This window comes from Panthera pardus, unplaced genomic scaffold (assembly GCF_024362965.1).
Source record: "Panthera pardus isolate Hobbes unplaced genomic scaffold, ASM2436296v1 HiC_scaffold_13, whole genome shotgun sequence".
NCBI classification, from domain to species: Eukaryota; Metazoa; Chordata; class Mammalia; order Carnivora; family Felidae; genus Panthera; species Panthera pardus.
Window position 1 is genome coordinate 159611060 of NW_026526688.1, and position 27254 is coordinate 159638313.

At 37.0% G+C, this 27254-nt stretch overlaps 2 protein-coding genes across 3 annotated transcripts in view; both read right to left on the reverse strand.

Moving 5' to 3' along the window:
• Positions 1-4693: 4693 nt before the first annotated feature.
• Positions 4694-22851, reverse strand: ARL9 (ADP ribosylation factor like GTPase 9). Its single transcript, XM_019469203.2, has 4 exons — positions 22355-22851; positions 18869-19031; positions 16078-16253; positions 4694-4985 (listed from the first exon to the last, which is right to left on the reverse strand). The coding sequence occupies exons 1-4, from the start codon at positions 22631-22633 to the stop codon at positions 4806-4808; spliced, it is 798 nt and encodes a 265-aa protein (XP_019324748.2). The 5' UTR covers positions 22634-22851; the 3' UTR covers positions 4694-4805.
• Positions 22852-24347: 1496 nt separating this feature from the next.
• SRP72 (signal recognition particle 72) overlaps positions 24348-27254 on the reverse strand; it is a 29510-nt gene continuing 26603 nt past the window's right edge. Inside the window, exons 18-19 of one of the 2 annotated variants that reach the window (XM_019469191.2) lie at positions 26950-27109; positions 24348-26308 (exon numbers count right to left, since the gene is read on the reverse strand). In XM_019469191.2, the coding sequence (XP_019324736.1) occupies positions 26131-26308; positions 26950-27109 (338 nt within the window). In that variant the 3' untranslated portion in view covers positions 24348-26130. Of the gene's footprint in view, positions 26309-26949; positions 27110-27254 lie in introns of those variants that run through there. The other variant, XM_053901548.1, reaches the window with a different exon arrangement.

Below are 27254 nucleotides of genomic sequence, written 5' to 3' on the forward strand. Positions count from 1 at the left end.
TCCCAGTCTGTGGCTTGTCTTGATAGTGTTGCTGGCAAAGCAGAAAGCTTTAATTTTAAGGAAGTCCAGCTTATCAATTCTTTTTTTTCATGGATTGTGCCTTTGGTATTGTATCTGAAAACTCATCACCATACCCAAGGTCATCTAGGTTTTCTCCTATGTTATTTTCTATGAGTTTTATAGTGTGTGTGTGTGTGTGTGTGTGTGTGTGTGTGTGTGTGTGAGTTTTTTTTAAATAATTTATTTAGTTTTTAATTTACATCCAAGTTAGTTAGCATATAGTGCAACAATGATTTCAGGAGTAGATTCCTTAATGCCCCTTACCCATTTAGCCCATCCCCCCCTCCCACAACCCCTCCAGTAACCCTCTGTTTGTTCTCCATAATTAAGAGTCTCTTATGTTTTGTCCTTCTCCCTGTAAAATTTTTTATATTGTTTTTGCTTCCCTTCCCTTATGTTCATTTGTTCTGTGTCTTAAAGTCCTCATATGAGTGAAGTCATATGATATTTGTCTTTTTCTGACTAATTTCGCTTAGCATAATACCTTCTAGTTCCATCCACATAGTTGCAAATGACAAGATTTCATTCTTTTTGGTTGCCGAGTAATACTCCATTGTATACATATACCACCTCTTCTTTATCCATTCATCCATCGATGGACATTTGGGCTCTTTCTATACTTTGGCTATTGTTGATAGTGCTGCTATAAACATGGGGGTGCATGTGTCCCTTTGAAATAGCATACCTGTATCCCTTGGATAAATATCTAGTAGTGCATTGCTGGGTTGTAGGGTAGTTCTATTTTTAATTTTTTGAAGAACCTCCATACTGTTTTCCAGAGTGGCTACACCAGCTTGCATTCCCACCAGCAGTGCAAAAGAGATCCTCTTTCTCCGCATCCTCGCCAACATCTGTTGTTGCCTGAGTTGTTAATGTTAGCCATTCTGACAGGTGTGAGGTGGTATCTCTTTGTGGTTTTGATTTGTATTTCCCTGATGATGAGTGATGTTGAGCATTTTTTCATGTGTCGGTTGGCTATCTGGATGTCTTCTTTGGAGAAGTGTCTATTCCTGTCTTTTGCCCATTTCTTCACTGGATTATTTGTTTTTTTGGGTGTTGAGTTTGGTAAGTTGTTTATAGATTTTGGATACTAACCTTTTATTTGATATGTCGTTTGCAAATATCCTCTCCCATTCTGTCAGTTGCCTTGTAGTTTTGCTGATTGTTTCCTTCACTGTGCAGAAGCTTTTTATTTTGATGAGGTCCCAATAGTTCATTTTTGCTTTTGTTTCCCTTGACCAGGAGTTTTATAGTTTTGCATTTTACACTTAGATGATCGACGTTAGATCTTTCTTCTTTTCTAATATATACATCCAATGCAATAAAACTCCCTCTAAGTACTACTTTTGCTGCATCCCACTAGTTTTGATAATTTGTTTTTTCATTTTCATTTAAAGTACTTTAAAATTTCTCTTGAGAATTCTTCTTTGACCCATGTGTTATTTAGAAGTGTGTTGTTTAATCTCCAAGTATTTGGGGGATTTTCCAGCTATCTTCCTATTACTGATTTCTAGCTTAATTCCGTTGTGATCTGACACTAGATATTGTAAGGTTTTTATTTTTTTTTTAAGTTTGTTAAAGCATGGCTTATGGCCCACAATGTGGTTTACCTTGGTGAATATTCCATGTGAGCTTGAGAAGAATGTGTATGCTGCTTTTGTTGGATGAAGTAGTCTAAAGATATCCATTATATTGGGGCACCTGGGTGGCTCAGTTCGTTGAGGGCCTGACTTCGGCTCAGGTCATGATCTCACAGTTTGTGAGTTCGAGCCCGGCGTCCAGCTCTGTGCTGACAGCTCAGGGCTGGAGCCTGCTTTGGATTCTGTGTGTCCTTCTCTCTCTGTTCCTTCCCTGCTCACACTCTGTCTCTCTCTCAAAAATAAATAAAGATTAAAAAATTTTTTTTTCAAAAAGATATCCATTATATCAACTGTGTCCTCATTGGTTTTCTGTCTGCTGGATCTGTCTATTTCTGATAGAGGGTTTTGAAGTTTCCAACTATAATACTAGATTCATCTATTGTTTTCCTTGAAATTCTGTAAGTTTTTGCCTCATGGATTTTGATACACTGTGGTTAAGTGCATACATATTACTTGTGATATCTTTGTAGAGAGTTGACCGTGAGATCATGACCTCAGCTGAAATCAAGAGTTGGACACTCAACTTACTGAGCCACCCAGGCGTCCCTAAAGAATTTCTTTTAACATTTCTTGCAAGGCAGGTCTACTGGCAACAAATTCCCTTGATTTTTATTCATCTGAGAAAGTCTTTCTCCTTTACTTTAGAAGGATAATTTCACAGAGTACAGAATTCTAGGTTGGTGTGTTTTTCCTCTCAACACTTTAAATAGTCACTTCACTCTCTTCTTACTTGCATGGTTTCTGAGGAGAAGTTGGATGTAATTTTTATCTTTGTTCAGCTATAGGTAAGGTGGTTTTTTACTCCTCTGGCTTTTTTCAGAATTTTTTTCTTATCTTTAATTCTCTGCAGTTTAAAAATGATATGTCTATGTGTAGGTTTTGTTTTCTTGCTGGTTTTTTTTTTGTGTTTTTTTGCATTTATGTTCTTTGAGCTTCTGGGATCTGTGGTTTGTTGTCTAACATTAATTCGGGAAATCCTCACGGTCATTATTGTTTCAAATGTTTCTTCTTTTTTTTTTTTCTTTTTTTTCTCCTTCTGGTACTCCCATTACATGCATTTTACATCTTCTGTAGTTTTCCTACAGTACCTGGATATTCTGTTTTTTTCTTTGTCTTTTTTTTTCTTTTCATTTTTGGAGGTTTCTACTGAAATATCCTCAAACTCAAGAGATTCTTTGCTCAGCTGTGTCTAGTCTACTTATAAGCTCTTCAAAGACATTCTTCATTTCAGTTACAGTAGTTGTTTTTGTTTTAATCTCTAGGATTTCTCGTTGGTTCTTAATTTTCATCTCTGCTTATGTAGCCAATCTGATTTTGTATGCTATTAGTACTCTTAGCACATTAATCACATTAATCATAATTATTTTAAATTCCTGTTCTGATAATCTCAACATCTCTGCCATATCTGAGTGTGGTTCTGATGCTGAATATGGTTGATGTCTCTTCTGTATTTTTTGCCTTATAGTATGTGTTGTAATTTTTCCTTGATATGCAGGCATAATGAATTAAGTAAAAGAAACTGCTATAAACAGACCTTTAATGATGTGGTGGTGAGTTGGGGGCGGGGGGAGGAGAAGTGTTCTATAGTCCTATGATTGGTCTCAGTCTTTTAGTGAGCCTGTGCCTCTGGACTGTGAATTTCACATGTGTGTCTTTGTTTTTTTCTTTGTTTATGTGGGACAAGATGGCTAGAATGGGCTGGAGTTGGGTATGTCTCTTCCTGAGGTTATGGTTTGATAATACTCCAGAGGTTAGGGTCTGGTTAGCTGGTTTCCCTTGAGGGCAGGCCTTATTCATAAAAATAGAGTGTTTTGGTACATTTTAAAGTGGTTCCTTTTTCCCTCCGCTGGAAGCACTGGGAGATTTTTCTCTGATATTTGCTTTGGGAATCTCATCAAGCTCCTGGAGATAAATGTCACAAAATTGTAGGGACCCCACTATGACTAGATACCCTGAATTTTTAACTCTCAGTCCATCTGAGCCTCCAGCAATTTGTCAGTTATAGTTCTGGTTTTCCTACCCTGGCACTGGTTCTCACAGGTAGTTTCCACTCATGAGTCTCTGCTCCAATAAATTATTATTCTCTGTATTCTCATACCGGTTTCTCCAATCTCAAGGGCAGCAATTTGCCCTGTATCCTCATCTCTCTAATGGATCCTAGAAGAGTTTTTGATTTGTCAGTGTGTTTAGCTTTTCACTCATTGTTAGAATGGAATGGTGGCTTCTGAGCTTCTTACATGCTGACTGGAAACTGAAATCTTTTTGTTTGTTAAATCAAGACAAGACACTATAGTCAAAAGTTGGGTTTTTATCATGTTTGTAGGTAAACAGAATTATTGAAAAATATTTCTGGTGAAGAAAGCTTACCTATATATAAAAGCAAAATGCCAAGTATTTAAAAATCAAATTCTGGGGCATCTGGGTGTCCAACTCTTGGTTTCAGCTCAGGTCATGATCTCACAGTTTGTGAGATGGAGTCCGATGTCAGGTTCTGCACTGACAGCATGCAGAACCTGCTTGGGATTCTCTCTCTCAAAATGAATAAATAAACTTAAAAAATAATAAAATAGAAATAAAATCTTCACAGTGTTCATCATCTAGTATATCAGGCTCCTAAAAGAGAAGCATTTTCTAAATCTTTCTGAATGCTGTTAATTTATATTTCCATGTAATATGATAGTGCTTACTTTTCTCACTGCCCTATCCTGACATTTCTTTCCTTACAGTGTTAAATTAATCTACTTAAAGAAAGACACCTAGATTTTTCCTTGAAAAGAGGAAGTTTATTAAAATATTTTCATATAAATCTCATGTCATTGAAAAACCACAAATGGTTTGAATGCTCACTAATGTTCACTTTAATTTTGTTGAGGAAAAATCCAAATCCCCCAAATATATTATTTTACCAATATTTTAAAAGTTCAAAATCTAAACACAGAGAGACTCTTAATCAATTAACATTATCTTTGTATATATGTCACGCACTGAGAAAATAGGAAGTGGCTTATTTTTTATTCGACAGTGGAAACCTGTGGCTTCAAACCTGTCACTTAACACTCCTTGGTGACATTTAGATTGAGAGCTGCACAGTGGGCCCAGGCTCGGTCACTGCATATCTGCAGCCAGGTGTGCAATCAAGTCTTTGGCATCTTGCATGACGGAGGGTATTTCTGAGCCATTTTCAGTCACTTGTGTTCCAAACAAGAACATCTTCCTGTCATTTCCCACCTCAGACAATGCCAAAGCTTCGTGGATATCTGTAATACGATAGGCTGTTTCAAGATCCTTCATCCCGAATAGAAAAAGGAAAGGAAAAAACTAGTTATTTTGTAATCCTTTTCGATAGAAAAATGTATTACTCTCATTGCTCTCAATGATCCCACCTCCATTTTAATGTGGAGGATATTGTGACCCCATTATTATGACTTCAGTGGTTGTCTGAATATAAAGATTTTAATCAGCATTATACGAGCAATGGGGTGCCTGCCTGGCTTAGTTGGTAGAGCATGCAACTCTTGATCTTGGGGTCATGAGTTCAAGCCCCACACTGGGTATAGCGATTACTTAAGAAAGAAAAGAAAAGAAAAGAAAAGAAAAGAAAAGAAAAGAAAAGAAAAGAAAAAAAATAGGTAGCAGGATTATACCAGTATTTATGAGCTATCATCAAAAAAAAATTTTTGGAATGAAGTTAAGCCTTTATAACATCTTAATCAGTTTTCTAACCACTGCAGTCAATCTGCTTTTTTTTTTTTTTGTTTTGTTTCCATTTCTTTTTTATTTGCCCAAAATTATATTCAATAGGATGAATTATTTTTTTTTTATTGAGGTATAGTTGACACACAATGTTACACTAGTTTTAGGTGTACAACATAGTAATTTGACAACTCAACGTGTTATTCAATGCTCACCACAAGTGTAGCTACCATCTGTCACCATACAATGCTATTACAATCCCATTAATTACATTCCCTGTGCTGTATCTTTCATCACTGTGACTTATTTATTCTGTAACTGAAAACCTGTACCTCCCATTCCCCTTCATTCCTTTTTGCCCATCTCCTTGTATTTATGGGTCTGTTTCTGCTTTTTGTATTTGTTCTTTTGTTGCTATATTCTGCATATAAGTGAAATCATATGGTATCCTTCTTTCTCTGTCTGACTTCACTTAGCATAATGCCCTCTAGGTCATCCCTATTGTCACAAATGGCAAGATCTCATTCTTTTTTTATGGTAATATTCCAAAATATGTATGTATATACTACATCTTCTTTACTTGTTTACCTACAGATGGACACTTAGGTTGCTTCCATGTCTTGATTATTGTAAATAATGCTGCAATAAACATAGGGGTGCATATGCCTTTTCAAATTGGTGTTTTAGTTTTATTTCTTATTATTTATTTTTCAAACTTTTATTTACATTCTAGTTAGTTAACATATAGTGTAATATTGGTTTCAGGAGTACAATTTAGTGATTTATCACTTATATATATAACATCCAGTGCTCATCATAACAAGTGTCCTCCTTAATACCCATCACCCATTTAAGTGTTTAAGTTCTCTTTGGGTAAACACTCAGTAGTGGAATCACTGGATCATATGGTATTTCTGTTTTTAATTTTTTGATAACCTGGACCTGCCATACTGTTTCCACAGTGTTTGCACCAATTTATTTTCCCGCCAACAGTGCACAAGGGTCCTTTTTTCTCCACACCCTCACCAACACTTATTATTTCTTACCGTTTTGATTCTAGTCATTCTGCCAGATGTGAGATGATATCTCAATGTGATTTTGATTTGTATTCCCTTGATTATGAGTGATGTTGAGCATATTTTCATGGATCTGTTGGCTATTTGTATGTCTTCTTCAGAGAAATGTCTGTTCATGTCTTTTGCCTATGTTTTCATTGCATTATTGTTTTTTGTGTGTGTTGAATTGTTTAAGTTCTTTATATATTTTGGATATTAAGTCCTCATCAAATATATCATTTGCAAATACCTTTTCCCAATTAGTATTTGCCTTTTCATTTTGTTGATGGATTCCTTTGCTGTGTTGATGGGTTCTTTTTTATTCTGGTGCAGTCCCAATAGTTTATTTTGGTTTTTGTTTCCTTTGCCTCAGGAGACATATCTAGAAAAATGTTTCTGATAGTATCTGGCTGGAGTTTATTACATTTCTAAATGTTGGTCACCCCAATATAGTGCCTGCCTGAAACCAGAATTCATTTAGTTTTAGACCCCGCAGTGACTTTTTAAACAGTGTTAATGGATTCAGTAACATGTGGACAATGTCTTAAGTTAATAAATTCATTGATGGAATTGGAGAGGAAGAATATATATGAGGAGAGTGTTGGATAAAAAGAGGAGCTCCTTGTAATGATAAAAGCACATCAGGGACAGGGCTCAGTCAGTAGAGCATGCAACTCTTGATCTTGGGGTCATAAGTTTGAGCCCCCACGTTGGGCATAGAGTTTACTTAAAAAAATAACAAATAAACTTAAAAAATAATAAATAAAATAAAAGTCAACATATGTTAAAAACAAAAAGCACATCAGGGATAAATCCCAGGTTTATTCCATACTTGCATAACTGTGCATTAATAGAATAGAGGCCATCACTCAAAAAGTAAAAATAGTAAGATGACTTTTTAAAAATCCTTATATAATAACTTGAACCAATGAGTCATCTAAAAGCATAGATTACTTTGGCAAAGGAATATCAACAAAGATGCCTTAAACTAAACCAAAGATGCCTTAATATCCAAAACTTAACTCGAATATCCAAATCTTTCATTATTAAGCCCCAGTAAAAGTTATAAATTTGACTGTTTAAAAATGGCTCTGTTTATTCAATTTGATGAAGATAAGAGATACAAACCACAAAGGAAAGCATTGATAAAATAGACTATTCGAAATGGAAAGCTATACAGGTGATAAAAATATATGCAAAATGAGAACAGATGTAGGGAGCTCAGTGGCTCCATCAAGGGTAATAATATTCACATTATAGGGATCCCAAAAGAACAGAGAGAAGAGGGGACAGAAAACTTATTCAAAGAAATAATAGCTGAAAACCTCCTTAATCTAGGCAAGAAAACAGATATTCAGATCCAAGAGGCACAGAGATCCCTCAATGAAATCAACCCAAGGAGGTCCACATCAAGAAACATAGTAATAAATATGGCAAAAAGTAGTGGTAAAGAGAGAATTTTAAAAGCAGCAAGAAAGAGGTGCCTAGGTGGCTCAGTTGGTTGAATGTCTGACTGTTGATTTCAGCTCGGGTCATGATCTCATGGTTCATGGGTTTGAACCCTGCAATGGACTTTGCGCTGACAGTGTGGAGCCTGCTTGGGATTCTCTGTTTCCCTCTCTCTCTGCCCCTCCCCTGCTTACATGCTCTCTCTCTCTCCTATCTCTCTCATAAACAAATAAACATTAAGAAAAAATAAAAGCAGCAGAAGAAAAGAAGACAGTTACATACAAGGAAATCCCATAAGGCTATCAGATTTTTCTGCAGAAACTTTGCAGGCCAGAAGGGAGTGGCATGATATATTCAAAGGGCTAAAAGGAAAAAAATCTGTAGCCAAGAATATTCTATCCAGCAAGGCTACCATTTAGAATAGGAGAGATAAAGAGTTTCCCCGATAAAAAAAGCTAAAACAGTTCATGACCACTGAACCAGTCCTACAAGAAATATTAAAGGGGACTCTATTTAAGTGAAAAGACCATAAGTAACAGTAAGAAAAGTAGGAAGCACAAAAGCAATACAAATAAGTATATATGTAAAAATCAGTCAAGGAATTAAAAAAATAAAAGGATGTAAAGTATGGTACCATATACCTAAAATGTGGGGAGAAGAGTAAAGAATGTTTCAAACTTAAGTGACCATCAACTTATTATACAGAATGCTATACGTAGGTATTATATATATAACATAATGGTAACCACAAATCAAAAATCAATAATAGGTATGCAAAAAAAGATATGCAAAAATAGATATGCAAAACTTAAAGAAAAAGAAATGCAAATATATCACTAAAGAAAGCCAGCAAACTGTGAGAGAAAAGAACAGAGGAAAGGATCAGAGAAGAGCTACAAAAACAACCACAAAACAAGTAACAAAATGGCAATAAATACAAACCTATCAATAATTAGCATGAACTAAATGCTCTGATCAAAAGACATAGAGTGATGGAATAGATTAAAAAACAAGACCCATATATATACTGGCTACAAGAGATTCATTTCAGGGGTGCCTGGCTGGCTCCGTCAGTAGAGCACATGACTCTTGATTGTGGGGTCATGAGTTCAAGCCCCACATTGGATGTAGAGCTTACTTTAGAAATTTTAAAAAGAGACTCATCTTAGACCTAAAGACACATGCATACTGAAAAGTGAAGGGATGGAGAAATATTTATCATGCATATGGATGTCAAAAGAAAGCTGAGGTAGCAATACTTACATTGGATACTGTAGACTTCATAAAGAATTTTTTTAAGTTTATTTATTTAGTTTGAAAGAGAGAGGGTGGGGAGGGGCAGAGAGAGAGGGGGAGAGAGAGAATCCCAAGCATGCTCCGCATTGTCAGTGTGGAGCCCAAACCGTGGCTTGAACTCAAAAACTGTGAGATCATAACCTGAGCCAAAATCAAAAGTTGGATGCTTAACTGACTGAACCACACAGGTGTCCAAAGACTGTAACAAGAGACAAAGAAAGACATGACATAATAATAAAGGGGACAATCCAACAAGAAGATATAACAATTGTAAATATTTATGCACCCAACATGAAAGTACCCAAATACATAAAACAATTAATAACATACATAAAGGAAATAATCAGTAGTAATATAATAATAAGGGGACTTTAACACCCCACTTACATCAATGGACAGATGATCCAAATAGAAAAGCAACAAGGAAACACTGGCTTTGAATGACACACTAGACTAGATGGATTTAACAGATATATTCAGAAAATTCCATCCTAAAACAGCAGAATACACATCCTTTTCAAGTGCACATGGAACATTCTCCAGAACAGATTACATATCAACCCACAAAACAAATCTCAACAAATACAAAAAGACTGAACTTAAACCATGCATCTTTTCTGACCACAACACTATGAAACTAGAAATGAACCATAAGAAAAAAACTGGAAAGAGCACAAATACATGGAGGATAAATAACATGCTAATAAACAATGAATAGGTCAACCAAGGAATAAAAATTACATGGAGAAAAATGAAAACAAAACCGCAATGGTCCAAAATCTTTGGGATACAGCAAAAGTGGTTTTAAGAGGGAAGTTTATAGTAATACAAGTCTACCTCAAGAAGCAAGAAAATTCCCAGATAAACAACTTAACAATATACCTAAAAGAGCTACAAAAAGAAGATGAAACAAAACCTCAAACCAGCAGAAGGAAGGAAGTAATAAAGATTAGAGCAGAAATAAATGATATAGAAACTAAAAAAAAAAAAAAAAAGACCCAACAGAACAGATCAATGAAACTAGGAGCTGATTTTTTGAAAAGATCAACAAAATTGATAAACCTCTAGCTGGGTTCATCAAAAAATAAAAAATAGAGAGAGAGAGAGAGCACTCAAAGGAGCAAAATCAGAAACAAAAAAGGAAAAATATCAACCAACACCACAGAAATACAAATGATTATAAAAGAATATAATTAAAAATTATATGCCAACAAATTGGACAACCTACAAGAAATGGATAAATTCCTAGAAACATATAACCTCCCAAAACTGAATCCGAAAGAAAAATAAAGTTTGAACAGACCAATTTCCAGCAATGAAAATCAAATCAATAATCAAAAAACTCCCAACAAACAAAAGTCCAGGACTAGAAGGCTTTGCAGGTGAATTCTACCAAACATTTAAAGAAGAGTTAATATCTATTTTTCTTGAACTATTTCAGAAAATAGAAGAGGAAGAAAAACTTCCAAATTCATTCTATGAGGCCAGCATTACCCAACACCAAAACCAGAGCAAGACACCACAAAAAAGGAGAACTACAAGCCAATATCTCTGATAAACATAGATGCAAAAATCTGCAACAAAATATTAGCAAACCGAATCCAATAATATATTAAAAAAATTATTCACCATAATCAAGTAGGATTTATTCCTGGGATGCAAGAGTGGTTCAATATTTGCAAATCAATCAATGTGATACATCACAGCAATAAGAGAAAGGATAAAAACCATGTAATCATTTCAGTAGATGCAGAAAAAGCAGTGGACAAAGTGCAACATCCATTCATGATAACCCCCACTCCCCCCACAAAGTAGTTTTAGAGAGAACATACCTCAACATAATAAAGGCCATATAATTATATGAAAAACCCACAGCTAACATCATACTCAATGGGAAAAAACTGAGAGCTTCTCCCTTAAGGTCAGGAATAAGACAAGGATGGGGCACCTAGATGGCTCAGTCAGTTAAACATCTGACTTGGGCTCAGGTCATGATCTCACGATTTGTGAATTTGAGTGCCACTTCGGGTGAGCACGAGCCCCCCATCAGGTGAGCTTGAGCCCCGATTCGGGTGAACTTGAGCCCCAGTTTGGGTGATCACAAGCCCCGCTTCAGGTGAACCCTGCTTCTCTCTCTCTCTTTCTCCCTCTCTCTCTCTCTGCTCCTCGCTCACTTGTGCCCCCCCCAAAACAAACAAACAAACAAACAAACAAATAAATAAATAAATCTTGGGGAAAAAAAGGAATAAGACAGGGATGTTCATTCTATAGTACTGGAAGTCCTAGCCACAGCAATCATCCATGAAAAAGAAATAAAAGGCATCCAAATTGGTAAGGAAGAAGTAAAGTTTTCACTGTTTGCAGATGACATGATACTATACATAGAAAACCCAAAAGACTCCACCAAAAAACTGATAGAACTGATAAATGAATTCAGTAAAGTCACAGGATACAAAGTCAATGTATAGAAATCTGTTGCATTTCTTAGACACTAATAATGAAGCAGCAGAAGGAGTAATTAAGGAAATAATTCCATTTACAATTGCACCAAAAATAATAAAATACCTGGGAATAAACCTAACCAAGGAGGTAAAAGACCAGTACTCTGAAAACTATAAAACATTGGGGTGTCTGGGTGGCTCAGTCAGTTAAGCGTCCAACTTCAGCTCAGGTCATGATCTCACAGTCCGTGAGTTTGAGCCCCGTGTCAGGCTCTGTGCTGACAGCTCAGAACCTGGAGCCTGTTTTGGATTCTGTGTCTCCCTCTCTCTCTGCTCTTCCCCTGTTCATGCTCTGTCTCCCTGTCTCAAAAATAAATAAAAACATTTAAAATTTTTTTTTAAAAAAGAAGACTATAAAACATTGATGAAAGAAACTGAAGACAACACAATGAAATGGAAGGACATCCCATGCTCATGTATTAGAAGAACACATATTGTTAAAATATCTATACTACTCAAAGCAATCTACACATTTAATGCAATCCCTATCATATACCACCAGCATTTTTCACAGAGCTAGACAAAACAATCCTAAAATGTGTATGTAACCACAAAAGACCCCATATAGCCAAAGCCATCTTGAAAAAGAAAAACCAAAGTAGAGGCAGCACAATTCCAGACATCAAGTTATACTACAAAACTGTAGTAATCAAAACAGTATGGTACTGGCACAAAAACAGAGATCAATAGAACAGAGTTAGAAAACCCAGAAATAAACTCACAATTATATGGTTAATCCATCTAAGACAAAAAAGGCAAGGATATGCAATGGGAAAAAGTGTCTTCAACAAATGGTGTTGGGAAAACTGGACAGCAACATGCAAAAGAATGAAACTGGACCATTTTCTTAAACAGCACACAAAAACAAACTCAAAATGGATTAAGGACCTAAATACGAGACCTGAAACCATAAAAATCCTAGAAGAGAGCACAGGCAATAATATCTCTGACATTGGCTGTAGCAACATTTTTCTAGATATTTCTGCTGAGGCAAGGGAAACAAAAGCAAAAATAAACTGTTGGGACTACATGAAAATAAAAAGCTTCTGCACAGCAAAACAAACAAACAAACAAACAAACAAACAAACAAACAAAACCAACCAAAAACCAAAAACCAAAAACCAAACAAAAAACAAAAATTCCCTGAAAGCTAAAAACAAACGAAAACTAAAAAAAAAACTAAACAAGCAACAAAAAGAAAAGACAACCTACTGAATGGGAGAAGTAACATATCTGATAAAGGGTTAGTATCCAAAATATAAAAAAAAAATAACTCATGCAACTCAATACCAAGAAAAACAAATAATACAATTAAAAAATGGGCAGAACACATGAACAGACATTTCTCCAAAGAAGACATACATATGGCCAAAAGACACATGAAAAGATGCTCAACACTACTCACCACCAGGCAAATGCAAATCAAAACCACAATATTACCTCACACCTGTCAGAATGGCTAAAATCAAAACCACAAGAAATAACAAGTGTTGGCAAAGATGTGGAGAAAAAGGAACCCTCATGCACTGTTGGTGGGGATGCAAACTGGTGCAGCCACTGTAGAAAATAGTATGGAGGTTCCTCAAAAGAATAAAAATAGAACTACCCCAGCACGTCCAGCTGGCTCAGTCAGTAGAGCATGCGACTCTTGATCTCAAGGTCGCGAGTTTGATCCCCACACTGGGTATAGAGTTTACTTACAAAAAAAAAAAAAAAAAAGAAAAAAAAGAACTACCCTATAATCCCACCAAAATATAAAAATACCAATTACCCCTGTGTTTATTGCAGCATTATTTACAATTGTAAAACTATGAAAGCAACTCAAGTGTCCATCAATAGATGACAGGCTAAAGAAGATGTGGCATAAAGAATATTCCATTGTGTGTGTGTGTGTGTGTATTTATTATTATTATTATTATCATTATTATTACTATTCAGCCATAAAAAGAATGAAATCTTGCCATTTGCAGAAACATGGATGGATCTAGAGAGCATAATGCTAAGTAAAATAAGCCAGTCAGAGAAAGAAAAATACCGTACGTTTCACTCATATGTGGAATTTAAGATATGGAAGAAACAAAGGAAAGAAAAAGAGACATACCAAAAACCAGACTCTTAACTATAGAGAACAAACAGTTACTAGAGGGGAGGTGGATGGATGGGGGGATGGGTGAAATAGGTGAAGGGGATTAAAGAGTATACTTATCTTGATGAGCACTGAGTAACATATAGAACTACTGAATCACTATATTATACACCTGAAAGTAATATAACACTGTTAACTATACTAGAATTAAAATAACAATTTTTTTTTAATTTTTTTTTTTAAATAACAATTTTTTAATGTGGTGGTTTAAAAAATAAATGGAAAGCTATGTATAAAAAAGAGAACCATAAGCAAAGTAAAATAATAGCCAACAGGTTGCTGGAGAAGATATTTGTAATGCACAGAAGTAACAAAGGATTATTTTCCCAAAAGATATGAAAGATTTCTACAACTCAAATAGGAAAAGATGAACACCCTAATAGGAATCTGTGAAAAGATATTAAAAGACAATTCACAGACGTAGAAATTAGCTTCAAAGAATGAAACGAATTTGAAACTAATAACCAATGCACATCTGAAAAGATGTTCAAGCTCACTAGTAACTAAGGAAATGCAAATTAGAATAATGGGATAAAATTTCAGCCCCATCAGATTGGTAAAAATGAAAAAGTTTGACAATGCCAAGTACTGAGAAGGATATGTAGCTGCAAAAACTGTCATATTCCATTGGTGGAAGAATAAATTGGTGCAGTATCTTTGGGAAAAAAAAAAAAAAACTTGGTAAGTAAGATCTAGGAAAACTGAGTATGTACAAATCTGAAAAACCAGCAATTCCTCTTTAAAGTATATGCACTAGAGAAATGTTGATACGTATCTACAAGGAAACACATACATTGAGATTCACTGTAGCACTTTAAATACCAATAAAAAATTGGAAATAACCCAAATGCCCATTTTCTCTCTCTTCCTCTCTCTCTGCCCCTGCTACATGCATTCCCTCTCTCTCTCTCTCTATCTGTCTCTCAAAAAAAAAAAATTCTGAAGTAGCTTCTACACTGGACTGTAACATAGGCTCCTACTTTAGGTCATCATTTGTAATTACTTAGTTTACTTTCATAAACATTTGCCCTTAGAAGCAGTGGGAGAATCAAGTTCTCTAATAATTGGCAACCTTAGCAATTGAGAGAGGGGCTTTAGTATTATAATGCTATAGATGTTCAATTTTTTAAAACTGATTTTATTATGGTAAAATACACATAACAAAATTTACCATTTTAACCATTTTTAAGTGTACACTTCAGTACAGTCACATTTTGTTCAACAATCCACCTCCAGAAGTCTTTTCACTTTGCAAAACTGAAACTCTCTACTCACAGCACAATAACTCCCCATTTCTCCCTCCCCCAACTCAAGGCAACCATCATCAATATAAACCTGTGTTCATTAAACAATAACTCTACCATCTCCTCTCCTCCCATTCCCTAGTAATCTCTAATCTACTATCTGTGTCTATGAATTTAACTACTCTAGGTACCTCGTAAAAGTGGAATCACACAGTGTTTGTTGTTTTGTGACTGGCTTCTTTCACTTACCATATTGTCCTCAAGGGTCATACATGTAATAAAATGTACCAGAATTTCCTGTTTTAATGCTGAATGATATCCCATTGTGTGTATATATCACATTTTGTTTATCCATTCATCCATGGAAGAACACTTGGTTTGCTTCTACCTTTTGGCATTGTGAATAATTCTGCTGTGAATATGGATGTACAAGTATCTGTTTGAGTTCCTGCTTTTAATTCTTTTGAGTATATACTCAGAAGTGGAATTGGTGGATCATATGGGAGTTATATTTTTAATTTGTTAAGGAACCGCCATACTGTTTTCTATAGTGGCTGCACCATTTTACATTCCCAATGACACTGTACACGGGTTCCAATTTCTCCATGGTAGTTTAATATCTATAATGTATATGTGAGAAATAAATTCAGGTCAGGTTAATTGATCTAAAACAAACTATTTCTTTATATATAGTAGTCCCTCAAATATTTTGTTGAAATCAATTCAACCATCAGTAAATGTTTATTGAAATTAAATTCAACACATATTTTTTGAATTTCTACTATGTACAGTATACTAAGTATTCTGAAGGACACAAAGATGAATAATGGTCTTTATTCTCAAGGAGTTTATAATCCAGAAGATCTAATAAGTATAAACTAAACTGAATATACAGCATATTGTTAAATATCCAGCTATTAAAAGTAGACATTTATATTTCTTTCATTGACAATAAAGCTATTGAATACCACTTATATTTGCACAGATTTTTACCTGTTTGTTTGCAAACACAACCAGAGGAAGGATTGGGTTTGTTCCAATTAATTGATGAAGGTGTTTCTTGGCTTCAGGTAATCTGTTGTGATCTGCTGAATCTACCACAAAGATCAGCAGCAATCCTCTGGACAGGTACATTTCCCAATAGGAACGGAAAGGTTCACTGCCACCAACTATACAGAATAGTAGAGAAAGAAGACACCAAAAACATTGCAGAAGTGTCCACTGAGGAGCCAGGAAAGATACTTTTAGATAATATCCAAACACTGGACAGATGTGTGTTAGAGTGTACCCAATTCAGAGAATGACCAGAGAGCTGTTATGAGGGAAATGGTTGGTGGGAATATTTACCCTCCACAAGTGGTCCAATCATTCTGGAACACAAAGGATCAGCATAAAGACACTAGATACTACAGAGGATGTCTTCTGATCCGTAAACATAGCGACCCCAGGGGCCACAGCCATCCTATCTGTTAAACTCAGAAAATGGGAGTAGGCTACTAAAATAACTCAGGGTGGTGGGTTAAAACACACCTTTCTCTAAAATAAGTTTTAGATGGACTGAATTCACTGGCCAGCCTCATTTGAACAATCTTTTTCCTTTGTCAACATCCCAGAACTAATTTCTCTCTTAACATTGCACTAAGAGTTAATATGATCCTGTGAACATTAAGGAATACTTGCCTCAGAAAAAAAATGCCTTTGGATTATTTCATTCTGCTGATTCTTCCCAGAAGAAACTTACTAGTAATGATAATAATATATATACAGCGAACTTAGTTTTTGTTTTTCTCCTAGAAGAGAGGTTGGCAAATTATGGCCCACAGTTTAAATCTGGCCCAACGCCTATTTTTGTATAGCCCATGAAGAAAGAATGGATTTTACACTTTTAAATTTCAGGGAAAAAAAAGAAAGAATAACATTTCATAATATGAACATTATATCACATTTGGATTTCAGTGCCTACAAATAAAGCTTTATCAGAACACAGACATGTGGATTTGTTCACATATTGTCTGTGGCTGCTTCCACACTACAACAGAAGTCAGTAGTTTGAAGACCCCTGTTTTAGGAATTTAACAAAAACATTTAAAATACTACTGGGAAAGGGTCTTGATTTGCCTTTCTTTTGTTTTCCTTTTATAGAGCTAGGCTAATTCCGTAAAGTATTTCGTGTTATTAATTTTTTAAAAGAATGTTCTGTAATCTTCTAAGTTATTCACGTGGTTTTAACATACTTAATTTAAGCATGAATGAACATTTGGGTTGTTCTTTTTTTGTGTGTGTGACATCATGACATCTCATCTATATAGGGGATTTTTATCTTTTTTGTTATTAACTTCTAATTTAATTGCAATGTAGTCAAAGAACATGGTTTGTATGATGCCCCTTCTCTGAAAAATTTGTTAAGACTTGCTGTATGGTCCATGAAGTGGTCAATTTCAGTAAATGTTCCATGAGTATTTAAGAAGAACATGTATTTTTAGACTTGGGATGTAGCTAAAATTGTCTAATTGGACAATCTTATATTGTCCATTGGATGAAACTTGTTGATTATGTTCAAATTTTGTGTCTTTTCTAGTTTTGATCCTATTAATAATTGACAATATGTTGAAGTCCCTCACTCCAATGGTAGTGTATGTCCCTTTCTACCCCTGGTTGGAATCTTCCTCTCTTTTCCTCCCTTCCTTCCTTTCTTTTCACTTTTTATACTTTGAGACTATTTTCTTAGCTATATATTTGGTTAAAGTTATTATTTCTCCTATAGCTTCTTAACAAATTGAAAACTCTATTCCTAATAATGTTGTTAGCTGAAAGATCTGCCTACACATTTACCGATTTCTTGGCCCACATTTTCTCTTTGTAACTGGATGAAAGCAAAAATAAAAAAGGTGATGGCAGTAATCTAAGTAAGAGACAGTATAGGTTCCAACTCAAATAGGTGCAGTAGGAAAGGATATAACTGATGAATACAGGATTTGTTTTAGCAGTAGAAAAACTCATAGTGTTTTATTTGTGAACTAGAGGTGAGGCTGCATAAGAAGAAATCAAGGGTGACCGCTAGTTTTCCAGCTTGAGTAACAAGATAGGTGAGGGGCCATTTACTGACCAGTAGATTATAGGGAAAGGAACAGATATGGAGATAAATCAAGCACTTAGTTTTGACCATTTTAGGTTTGAGAGGCCAATTAGATATCTAGGTGGAAATGTCAGGTGACATCTGGATATGTTTGGGCTGGATGGATAAATCTGGGATTCATTAGCAGAGGGATGATATTTAAGGCCAATAGGATGGATGAAATCATCCAAGGAGAGAGTGTAAAGAGAAGAGAATCTATGCAACTTTGGGGAACAGCAATATTTAGAGAAGCGGTGACTCCAGAATTACTTTAGAGTAGAGACTTCTGGGCTGCCATCTGGTTACAAAAAGAGGTTTAGGGCTTGTTTATAGTTGCATTTGCAGAGAAGGAAGTACACTTTATTTACCTAGACTGCATGTTTATTAGAGGTAGTAAGGGAGGAGAGAGACCGTTATAGGAGGGGGTGCTACAGCTTTCCTTTCAGCTTCCTCTTATACCAGCACTGTAAAATGGAGAAAATAAAAAGAAAAGAAAGTGATTCCCCCTGTCCCTCCACTGCACTATTAAACTATATATGCATTCTAAAAGTATAGGAAAATCTTACCCAGTGTTACTTTTCATACAGATGCAATGTTGCTAATAGTATGTCTGGCTTAAGGTATAACAAAATGAACCTCTCCTGTTTACTAATAAGAAAGAGGGCTTACTCTCTAGGAATTCCATTTGGCTATCTTCAGTGTTGATGCATACTGCATTGAAACCTTGGGTGGGTGCCACACTGTGCTGGACTTTGTTTAAAGCTAGAGAGTGGAGAACACTGGTCTTTCCTGCTCCGTCCAGGCCCAACACAAGGATCTGCTTATTTTTTTCCTGTGAAAAAAAAAAAGACAAAACAATAAACCCATGTGACCAGGGCCTCGTTTTCCTGGCTCCTGGCAGTGTGCCTGCCTGTGGTAGGACCCGATGATAATTGTGGAACTGTAAACCAGAGCAAAACTTCACAAAAAATTTAATATATCTAGGGGAACCCGGCTGAGCTCAGTTGGTAGAGGACGGGACTCTTAGTCTTGGGGTCGTGAGTTCAAGCCCCACGCTGGGTGTAGAGTTTACTTAAAAAAATTAATATGTCTAGAACAAACTGTACCAATCAGTATGTATTTTATAATCTGCCATTAGTTATGTGGTATTAATCACACCACACCCTTCCATCCCCCAACTCCTGGTCAATCTATCAAATATAGACTTTATGTAGATCAGGATTTATAGGAAGTGCCGTAGATCACAGGATCAATTTTCACATTTCATTTTGCTTCTTGAGTTCATGTCCACTGGGGATTGCACCAGAATTCAGTCTATTTGAGATCTTGGGATCTCTATGGTTCATGTACTGACTGTGCCATTCAGCAAGTAAGCATCTAAGGTTTCTTATTACGGATCTGTTTTGTTTTCCCAATTGGATCACTAGATTAGAAGACTTTAGAGCAAAGTTCCCTTCTTATACTCTTTACGATAAGTATTATGATTAAATGAAAAGGCTAAGGTTATAGAAATTGTTAAACCAGTTCCAGGGGCACCTGGGTGGCTCAGTCGGTTAAGCGGCTGACTTCGGCTCAGGTCATGATCTTGAGGTCCATGAGTTTGAGCCCCGTGTCGGGCTCTGTGCTGACAGCTCAGAGCCTGGAGCCTGTTTCAGATTCTGTGTCTGACCCTCCCCCGCTCATGCTTTGTCTCTCTCTGTCTCAAAAATAAATAAACGTTAAAAAAAAAATTTAAAAAAAATATATAAAAAAAAAACCGGTTCCAATCACAAACGTTTATTTTAAAACCTGACATTAAAACCTGTTGAACTTGACACAAACTTTAGAAAGAAGCATTCCACCAACATACCAGCCTTAAAAATTTTTATGACAAGTGACTGAGAGACAAGCATTGCAGACTGGTATGAAGACAAAGTTAAGAGTGCTCATAAAAGTGGCTATTAGGGTGCAAAATTTAATGTGATCAGTAGTAAATGACCAACGATACTGCAAGATTGCATAGGAATTCAATTCTATTTCCCAAACAGCCTGCTGAAGAAGTTTCTCATGCACAAAAACACCAGTAATTGTCTTCAATGGCACTGGTTTGGAAATAATAATCATTTACATTTGTACTCAAATACTAAATGTTGACATTAGATTTAGACTGGGTTTCTGGAAAAAAAGTGAATTTTTTTCACTGTTCCTATTGTTTTTTTTTTAAAAATAAGATCTATGTGAAAGTAAGATGTTTTAAGGTCTGGTCTAACAGGGTCTTGTACAGAGAGCATGATTTATCAAAACTGTCTCCTGAATACCAGAATTAGACAAATACATGTTGGGGCGCCTGGGTGGCTCAGTCAGTTGAGCGACCAACTTCTGCTCAGGTCATGATCTCACGGTTTGTGGGTTCAAGCTGGCAAGGGTTCTGCGCTCAGAGCCGGGAGCCTGTTTAGGATTCTGTGACTCCCTCTTTCTCTGCCCCTCCCCCACTCACGCTCTGTCTCTGTCTTTCTCAAAAATGAATAAACATTTTTAAAAATTTAAAAAAGAAGACGAAGTACATGTTTTTGGAGTTAATTCTTGATGGCTCTTATAGCAAATAGTGTTTCCATAGTTATTTCCTACCTTCATTCATGTTGCCTCTCATCTGCATCTAAATGTTACAGTGTCATTCTGGGAGTGTCATGGTAAGGAATAAATGGCTGTAGGGTGTGGATTGTGTCTCCCTTATTGCCTCCACAAATGGCCCCATGCTCAAGGCTACCCCAACATATTTCATCAATTCCAAGATGCATTTTTCCCTCCCACATTTTAACATCTCTGAAATGAGGATTTTACAATTCATGGTATGTCATGTTTTGATTGGCAGCATTTTTTTTTTTCTTTCTCAGTGGTACTAAATTAATGGTATCTGAGATCCTATGGAAGTGTGAATTAAAACAGTTCCCTACTCTTTCCAACCACATCACTGACCCTAAGCCCATCCTTTCTAGAAATTTAGCAGTCACTGACGCTTTACATTTTACCTTATTTTAGCAAAATGCATGCTAAAATACATGCTTCCTCTTGTTTATCTAATCTCTTAAGGAAAGCTGGGATTAATGTAAACCAAGAGTTCGGACACAATTTGTGATTTTGAACACCTCTGTTCCCTATCAAAAGTCATTCCTTTTACATTTGGATCTATAATAGTCTGTGTTTTACCAGAGATCAAATCTCAGTTAATAATTCAAATTGTTTAGAACCAGAAAAGCGCCTGTGAGCTCAGGAACTCCAGGAGCAGAAGTCCATTCAGCTGGGCTTAATGCTTGCTTTTCCTTTTTATCCTACCCGCCCCCGCCCCTCAATTTTTTAACTGTGGCAAAATTCACATAAAATTTACCATCTTAACCATTATTAAGCATACAATTCAGTGGTTTTAACTACATTCATAATGCTCTTCATCTTGCAAAACTCAAACTCGGTAGTCATGACTGGCTCCCCACTCTCCCAGCCCTCAACCCCAGGCAATCATCAGTTCTACTCTATATGATTTGGACCACTCTAGGTACCTCATATAAGTAGAATCATAGGTATTTGGTTTTTTTGATTGCAGCGCCTGGTTTCTGAGACCTCTCAGTTAAAACTTTGTGACCATCCCTTCTGGGCGCTAGTAGTTTGAAAACAATTTTTATTGTAACCACGGAGAAGGTCTAGCCCTAAAACACACCCTGCACGAATTCAGGGACCCTACACTTTCTGACAAAGAACGTGTTCAACGGGAAGGACTAGGTTGGAGAGCCCGCGCGCGGCGAGGGTTCGGGTCTGGTTTCTGTGCTGTAGGCGGCGGGTGCGCCAGTGCTGAGCGCTGGACGGAGATGGGGCCCAAGAAGGGCTGTTCCGGCCCCGTGAAGACCAACCAGGACCTCTTCTTCCTCAACGCTAGACCCGAAGAGGGGTGGGGCGCAGCGGCAGGGTTAGTTAGCCGTGAGGGTGAGGCAGGTGACGGGGAAAAGGGGTAGCGATGGGTCCGGCGAAGCTTGGCACACCCCCTCCCACCCACAGATTAAAATGCCCAAGGAGACCGGATTCCCTCCCGCCGGTCGGGGCCTCGGACGTAACAGAGCCAGCGGCGCTCGGGCCTGACCGCCGATAATGGCCTTGGGGAACGGGTCCGAGGCACCGGCCCCTTACCAGAGGCTCCAGCGGGGGCTTCGTCAAGACGTTGTTATCCTTCTTCTCTTTGTCTTCTTTTCCCTCAAGGTGTTCCTTCTCTTTCTCGGTCTCCCGCTCTTTCTTTTCCTCCTCTCTACACTTATTTTTCTCCTCCTTCCCTGTCTCTTTCCCCTTCTTCTCTTTTCCCTTAATTTTCCCCTTCTCCACCTCCTTTTTCTCTTTCTCCTCCTTTCCTTTTTCCCGAATTTTTTCTTTCTCTGGCTCCTTCCCCTTCTTCTTCCCCTTCCCCCTCTCCATCTCCACCGTCCTAATTTCTTTCCCTCCTTCCGCGCGCCCGCGCGCTGGAGCCTGGGTTCTGGATCCCGGCAGGTGTGGCCCCCGAGGCGGACGCAGGGTAGAGACGTAGGTCCACGCAGCGTAGACAACACCCGCGGTCACTGTGCGGCCGGGGCCAGTCTCCCGGCGCGTTGGCTGCCGCCGGGTATCTCGCGCCCACTAGCGGGGTCCGCCGCGCAGCAGATTCGCCGAACCCGGGGCTGGGGGAGGGGAGGAGATGGCCGGGAAGCTAGGGGAAGCTTTAAACCCAGAGGAGTGGGGAGGACCAGCCACGGGAGTTGGGAGAACAGTGGGGCCGATCATCTGCATAGGAAAAGCCTCCACCCTACCATCCCATCCGCGACACTTCCTCGGCAGGTCGCATTATGGCAGGATTCCCTTAGGCTGGGACACAGTGTCTCAGAAAAGCCTTCCAAGCTGGCCCAGATTCCAGCGTCTCACCTCTACCTCACCACTCCAGAGTAGCCCAGCCTAAGGCCTAAGTGTCTCCCGTCGGGAGATCGCTTAAGGGAACCAACGTCCCAGCAGATTCCGTGCCTCTCCAAGCCAGTAACCATAAGCCTGAAAAGTCAAGTTTTTATCTTCCCGCCCCCCTGTTAACTACACTAGGAGTGTCCAGAGACTGCTATCCAGGATGCTTAAGGAAAGAGAAAGTGAACGGTTCCCTTGTTTTAAATTCCCGACACATGTCGCCTAAAAAAGAATTTTGAAGATTAAATTAGAAGTCGGCCAGGATCACGGATACCAGTAATGCTGGGTATTAAAACTACAACTAAACAAAAATAGTCGCCCACAGTTATATATAGCAAATTAGGTACCACCTGGGCTTTTCAAAGGTGGCGTAATGTTTTTTAAACTGGTTTAAAAGCATATGGATGGTTTTTATTGTTTTGCTTTAATGTTTGAGAGAAAGTGAGAGCACAAGGGGGTAAAGGGGTAGAGAGAAAGGGAGAAAGAAGCCTATGCTCAGCCCAGGCTCAGCTTGCAAAGCCTGATGCTATGCTAGCTCTCAATATGGAGATCATGATCTAAGCCTGACCTAAGCAGAAATCAAGTCAGATGCTTAACTGAGCCACCCAGGTAACACTTATTTCGTTAAACTGCATTCAAAAATATATTTCATAATCCAACAAAATTATCAATGCAATAAACTGACTTTCCTTCATCAGATCTACCGTTCAAATAGGCTTGTAAGGAACACTGAATGAAAGGCAGGTTCCAAGTTTGAGTAATGCAAGTTTTTCAGGTTAGCAGTTTCCACTCAGCCTGGAAAATGCTGTGCTTAATAACTTAAAAAATGTTTACTACTCAATTTGTTTATATACTGGAAGGTAAAACTGGGTTCTTCCAGTCCCATCAGATTAGTTTTGTAGCTTTCTGGGAGGGGCAAGAAACAATTTTAGATTTTCAGCCTAAAAAGTTCTTCATATACCAACCAGAAGTCCCTATAAAATGCCAAGACCCATAACACCTTAATCCATACTCACTGCTAGAATCTTTTATTTTAAAATGTACCACAGTGAATGGATGTATCCATATTGTCTTTTATAAATGTACACACACACACACACACACACAAATATATATATATATATACACAAAGTATATATGTCATTGGTTAAAGACCTGTCCAAAGAAGAAACAATTACTAGAAATTTAATGTAGATGTTTACACTTCATTTGACAATTATAATTTATTTAAACTGAGGTTTCAGTTGCTTAGTAATGGCTGGTAATGACAATGACTAGCAATTACAGTGACTAAGTAGAGAAATGTAAATTTCACTTTTTGGTGCATTGGGTCAAAATTTTCAACGATGGATAATTTTCAACAAAATTCTGTAGCTCAGTTAACCTAAAAATGATTATCCTTCACCACAGAAGTTTAATGGATTCCTAAATAACAAATTTACTAACAATTATTCCTGTAATGGGGTATATATTCAGAAGGAATAAGTACATCACTCTTACCAAGAGTATTCTCTGAGCTCAAAAAGTATTATGCCATAATAAATCATTCATATATGAGGGTCTCTTGTTTAGATGTTACTGCAGATTCTGATTATGCTAAACAGAAAGGCAGCACCACATTTCTTACTTTTGTAAAGGAGGAAGAAAGCCTTTTAAAAATCTCTTTGAGAAAGTTTTGATATGTTCAGAGTCAAACACAGCAGCACTTTATTAATAAGGACAAAGTAATATGATCATAAAGAAATACTCAAAGTCTAGATTCAATGCTATCTTGGGCAGCACAAAATGAATACTCACAAGGGTGGGCATCCCAGTGTGTCTGTCTCACAGCTGTTCAATGGGAAAGTGGCTTATAGGTGAAGAAAGACCAGAGCAACACTGACACCAGACTGACTGTATAATACTTCATTACTTTGAGAAGGGTAATGAATGCATGTACTCTGAATGAAGGGGAGTCATTTCAGTATCTATTAACTGGGCCAAACAGTTCTGTTAAGTTCTAATACTGCCTGCTACTGAACTCTGGTGGATTTTCTCTCTACTTCAGAAGTCAATGTTTGAGCTCTTGACAGGGCCATTAAATCTTTCTGACTGAAACAGTCCAAACCCATCTGACCTCAGAACCTGAGTCTGAGGAGTCAACTTCTTGCAACATTGATACATTTCCTTGAGTTCTTTAATGGTGATAAATCAGCATAATGTTATCATAATATGAAAACAATACTGGGGTGCAAAGAAGTCTTCATTTATATTTATGTGTGTACTTGTGTATATATATATGTACATATACACACCCACACACTTTTCATTACTATATATATATATATATATATATATATATATATATTTAACATATATAGTATATGTAGTATCCCATATTCCAGTATCATGTAACAGAGAATTTATAGTTAGAATTAATCATGACATTTACTTTAGTTTTCCTGTGGCCACTTATGTAATGAAGTGAAGAACACCAGTGTATTAATAAGGTCCCTTTTTATCATATGGTATTTCTAAGCAGTTATTTATTTGGAATGCTAAGAAGATTCCACTTTCAGTCTCCTAAGGCCTCCTAAGACATAATTTAAAATGGGCTTTGGTAGGAACAAGTATCTTCAGACTCTAATTGAAACAGAAGTAGTTTCTGTTTAAATCCTAGGAAACTTTGGATAACATGCCTTGTTTGTGAAACTGAAAAAACACCAGATCAGCACATAAAGAGAAAGGATGCAACAGAGATCAAGGTGGGAAAATGGCCCATTATTTTGAGGGCTTATCATCTGTGCAAAGCTAGGTAGTACAAGTAGGCTGAGTCTGACTAGGCAGAGTCTGAGGAAGATGTTTTCCTGTTTGATGCATGAGAAAATAATTTTATGAAAATGTGGGTGATGGGTGAGGGAGGAACTCTGTGTTTCTTGCTGTGTTACCTTTATTATGTTCCTAGTGTCAGTGAGACTAAAAATAGCTTGGAAACAAGAATGTTCCAATCACCAGCCACCTTTTCCACCTTTCTTCTTTTTCTGTTGCTGTTTCTTTTTTGTTGCTGGAGCCCCTGCAGGTTTCTGGTGTCTTGGGGGTATGATATTACTTGTAGATGCAGCCGATGTTGCTGCACTGCCAGGTCGTGGGGAGGTGGGTGGGCTGCTCACAGTCTTACTGGCATCCCTAAAATCATCAGATCAGGAAGTGTTGGTCATTCATATATTCAACAAAAGAAAAGGCTATAAAAACACATTATTCTTAACAATCTTCCACATATATTCTATTTCTTTCTTTCTTTTTTTTTTATTATTCCATTTCTTTTAAAGGGGGATTCCCAACTCCCTATCCATTTTTCTTTTGAATACAATTTTTACTGCTTCATAATTAAAGAAAAAGTAATATATGGTTCATGCCAATTTTTAGAAAGCTTAGAAAAGAAAAAAATTTAAATGACCTATAATCTTACAATGTAGAAACAGCTTATTTAGTAACATTTTTAATAACTTCTTTCTAGTATCTTACTTATAGTATCTGTTTATCTACATATTCAGTTGAATGACAAGTGTATTTAGAGCTTCCGTCTGAAGATACCGAATCCTAACATTTATAATACAATTCTACAATCCTGGTATTTACAATATAATCAAATCAGAAACACCACATTTTCTTTTCTTTCCATAAGTATATTATAAAACATTTATTAAACATATCTGACTGCACTTAACTTAAAATATATTTAAAAATTCTTACTAATGACCCTGAGTCAATCTGAAAAAGAATCAACCTATGCTCTGAGTGACTTCAATTGAGGAGCAATGACTTACAGTTCAGATGAAGCTCCTGCCGTTGCTCCCTGGGTCCCTTTTCCAATCTGATCCTTCTTCTTACCCTTCTTTCTTCCCCGGTAGTAAGAACGTTCTCGCATTGGTAGCCATCTTTCTGGATCTGGGGTCACCTTTGGGTCATAATTCTTAGGCAGCTTTCCTGTATAACAATTGATAAAGGAATGAGAAATCTGTCCATAATGTTTTCAAGATAGTTTGCTTAAGGAATGTGTCCTAGCCTGGGAATAAATAACATTAAAATTGAAGTAAGTTCATCTGAGAAAGTTTTATTTGTATAATCTAGC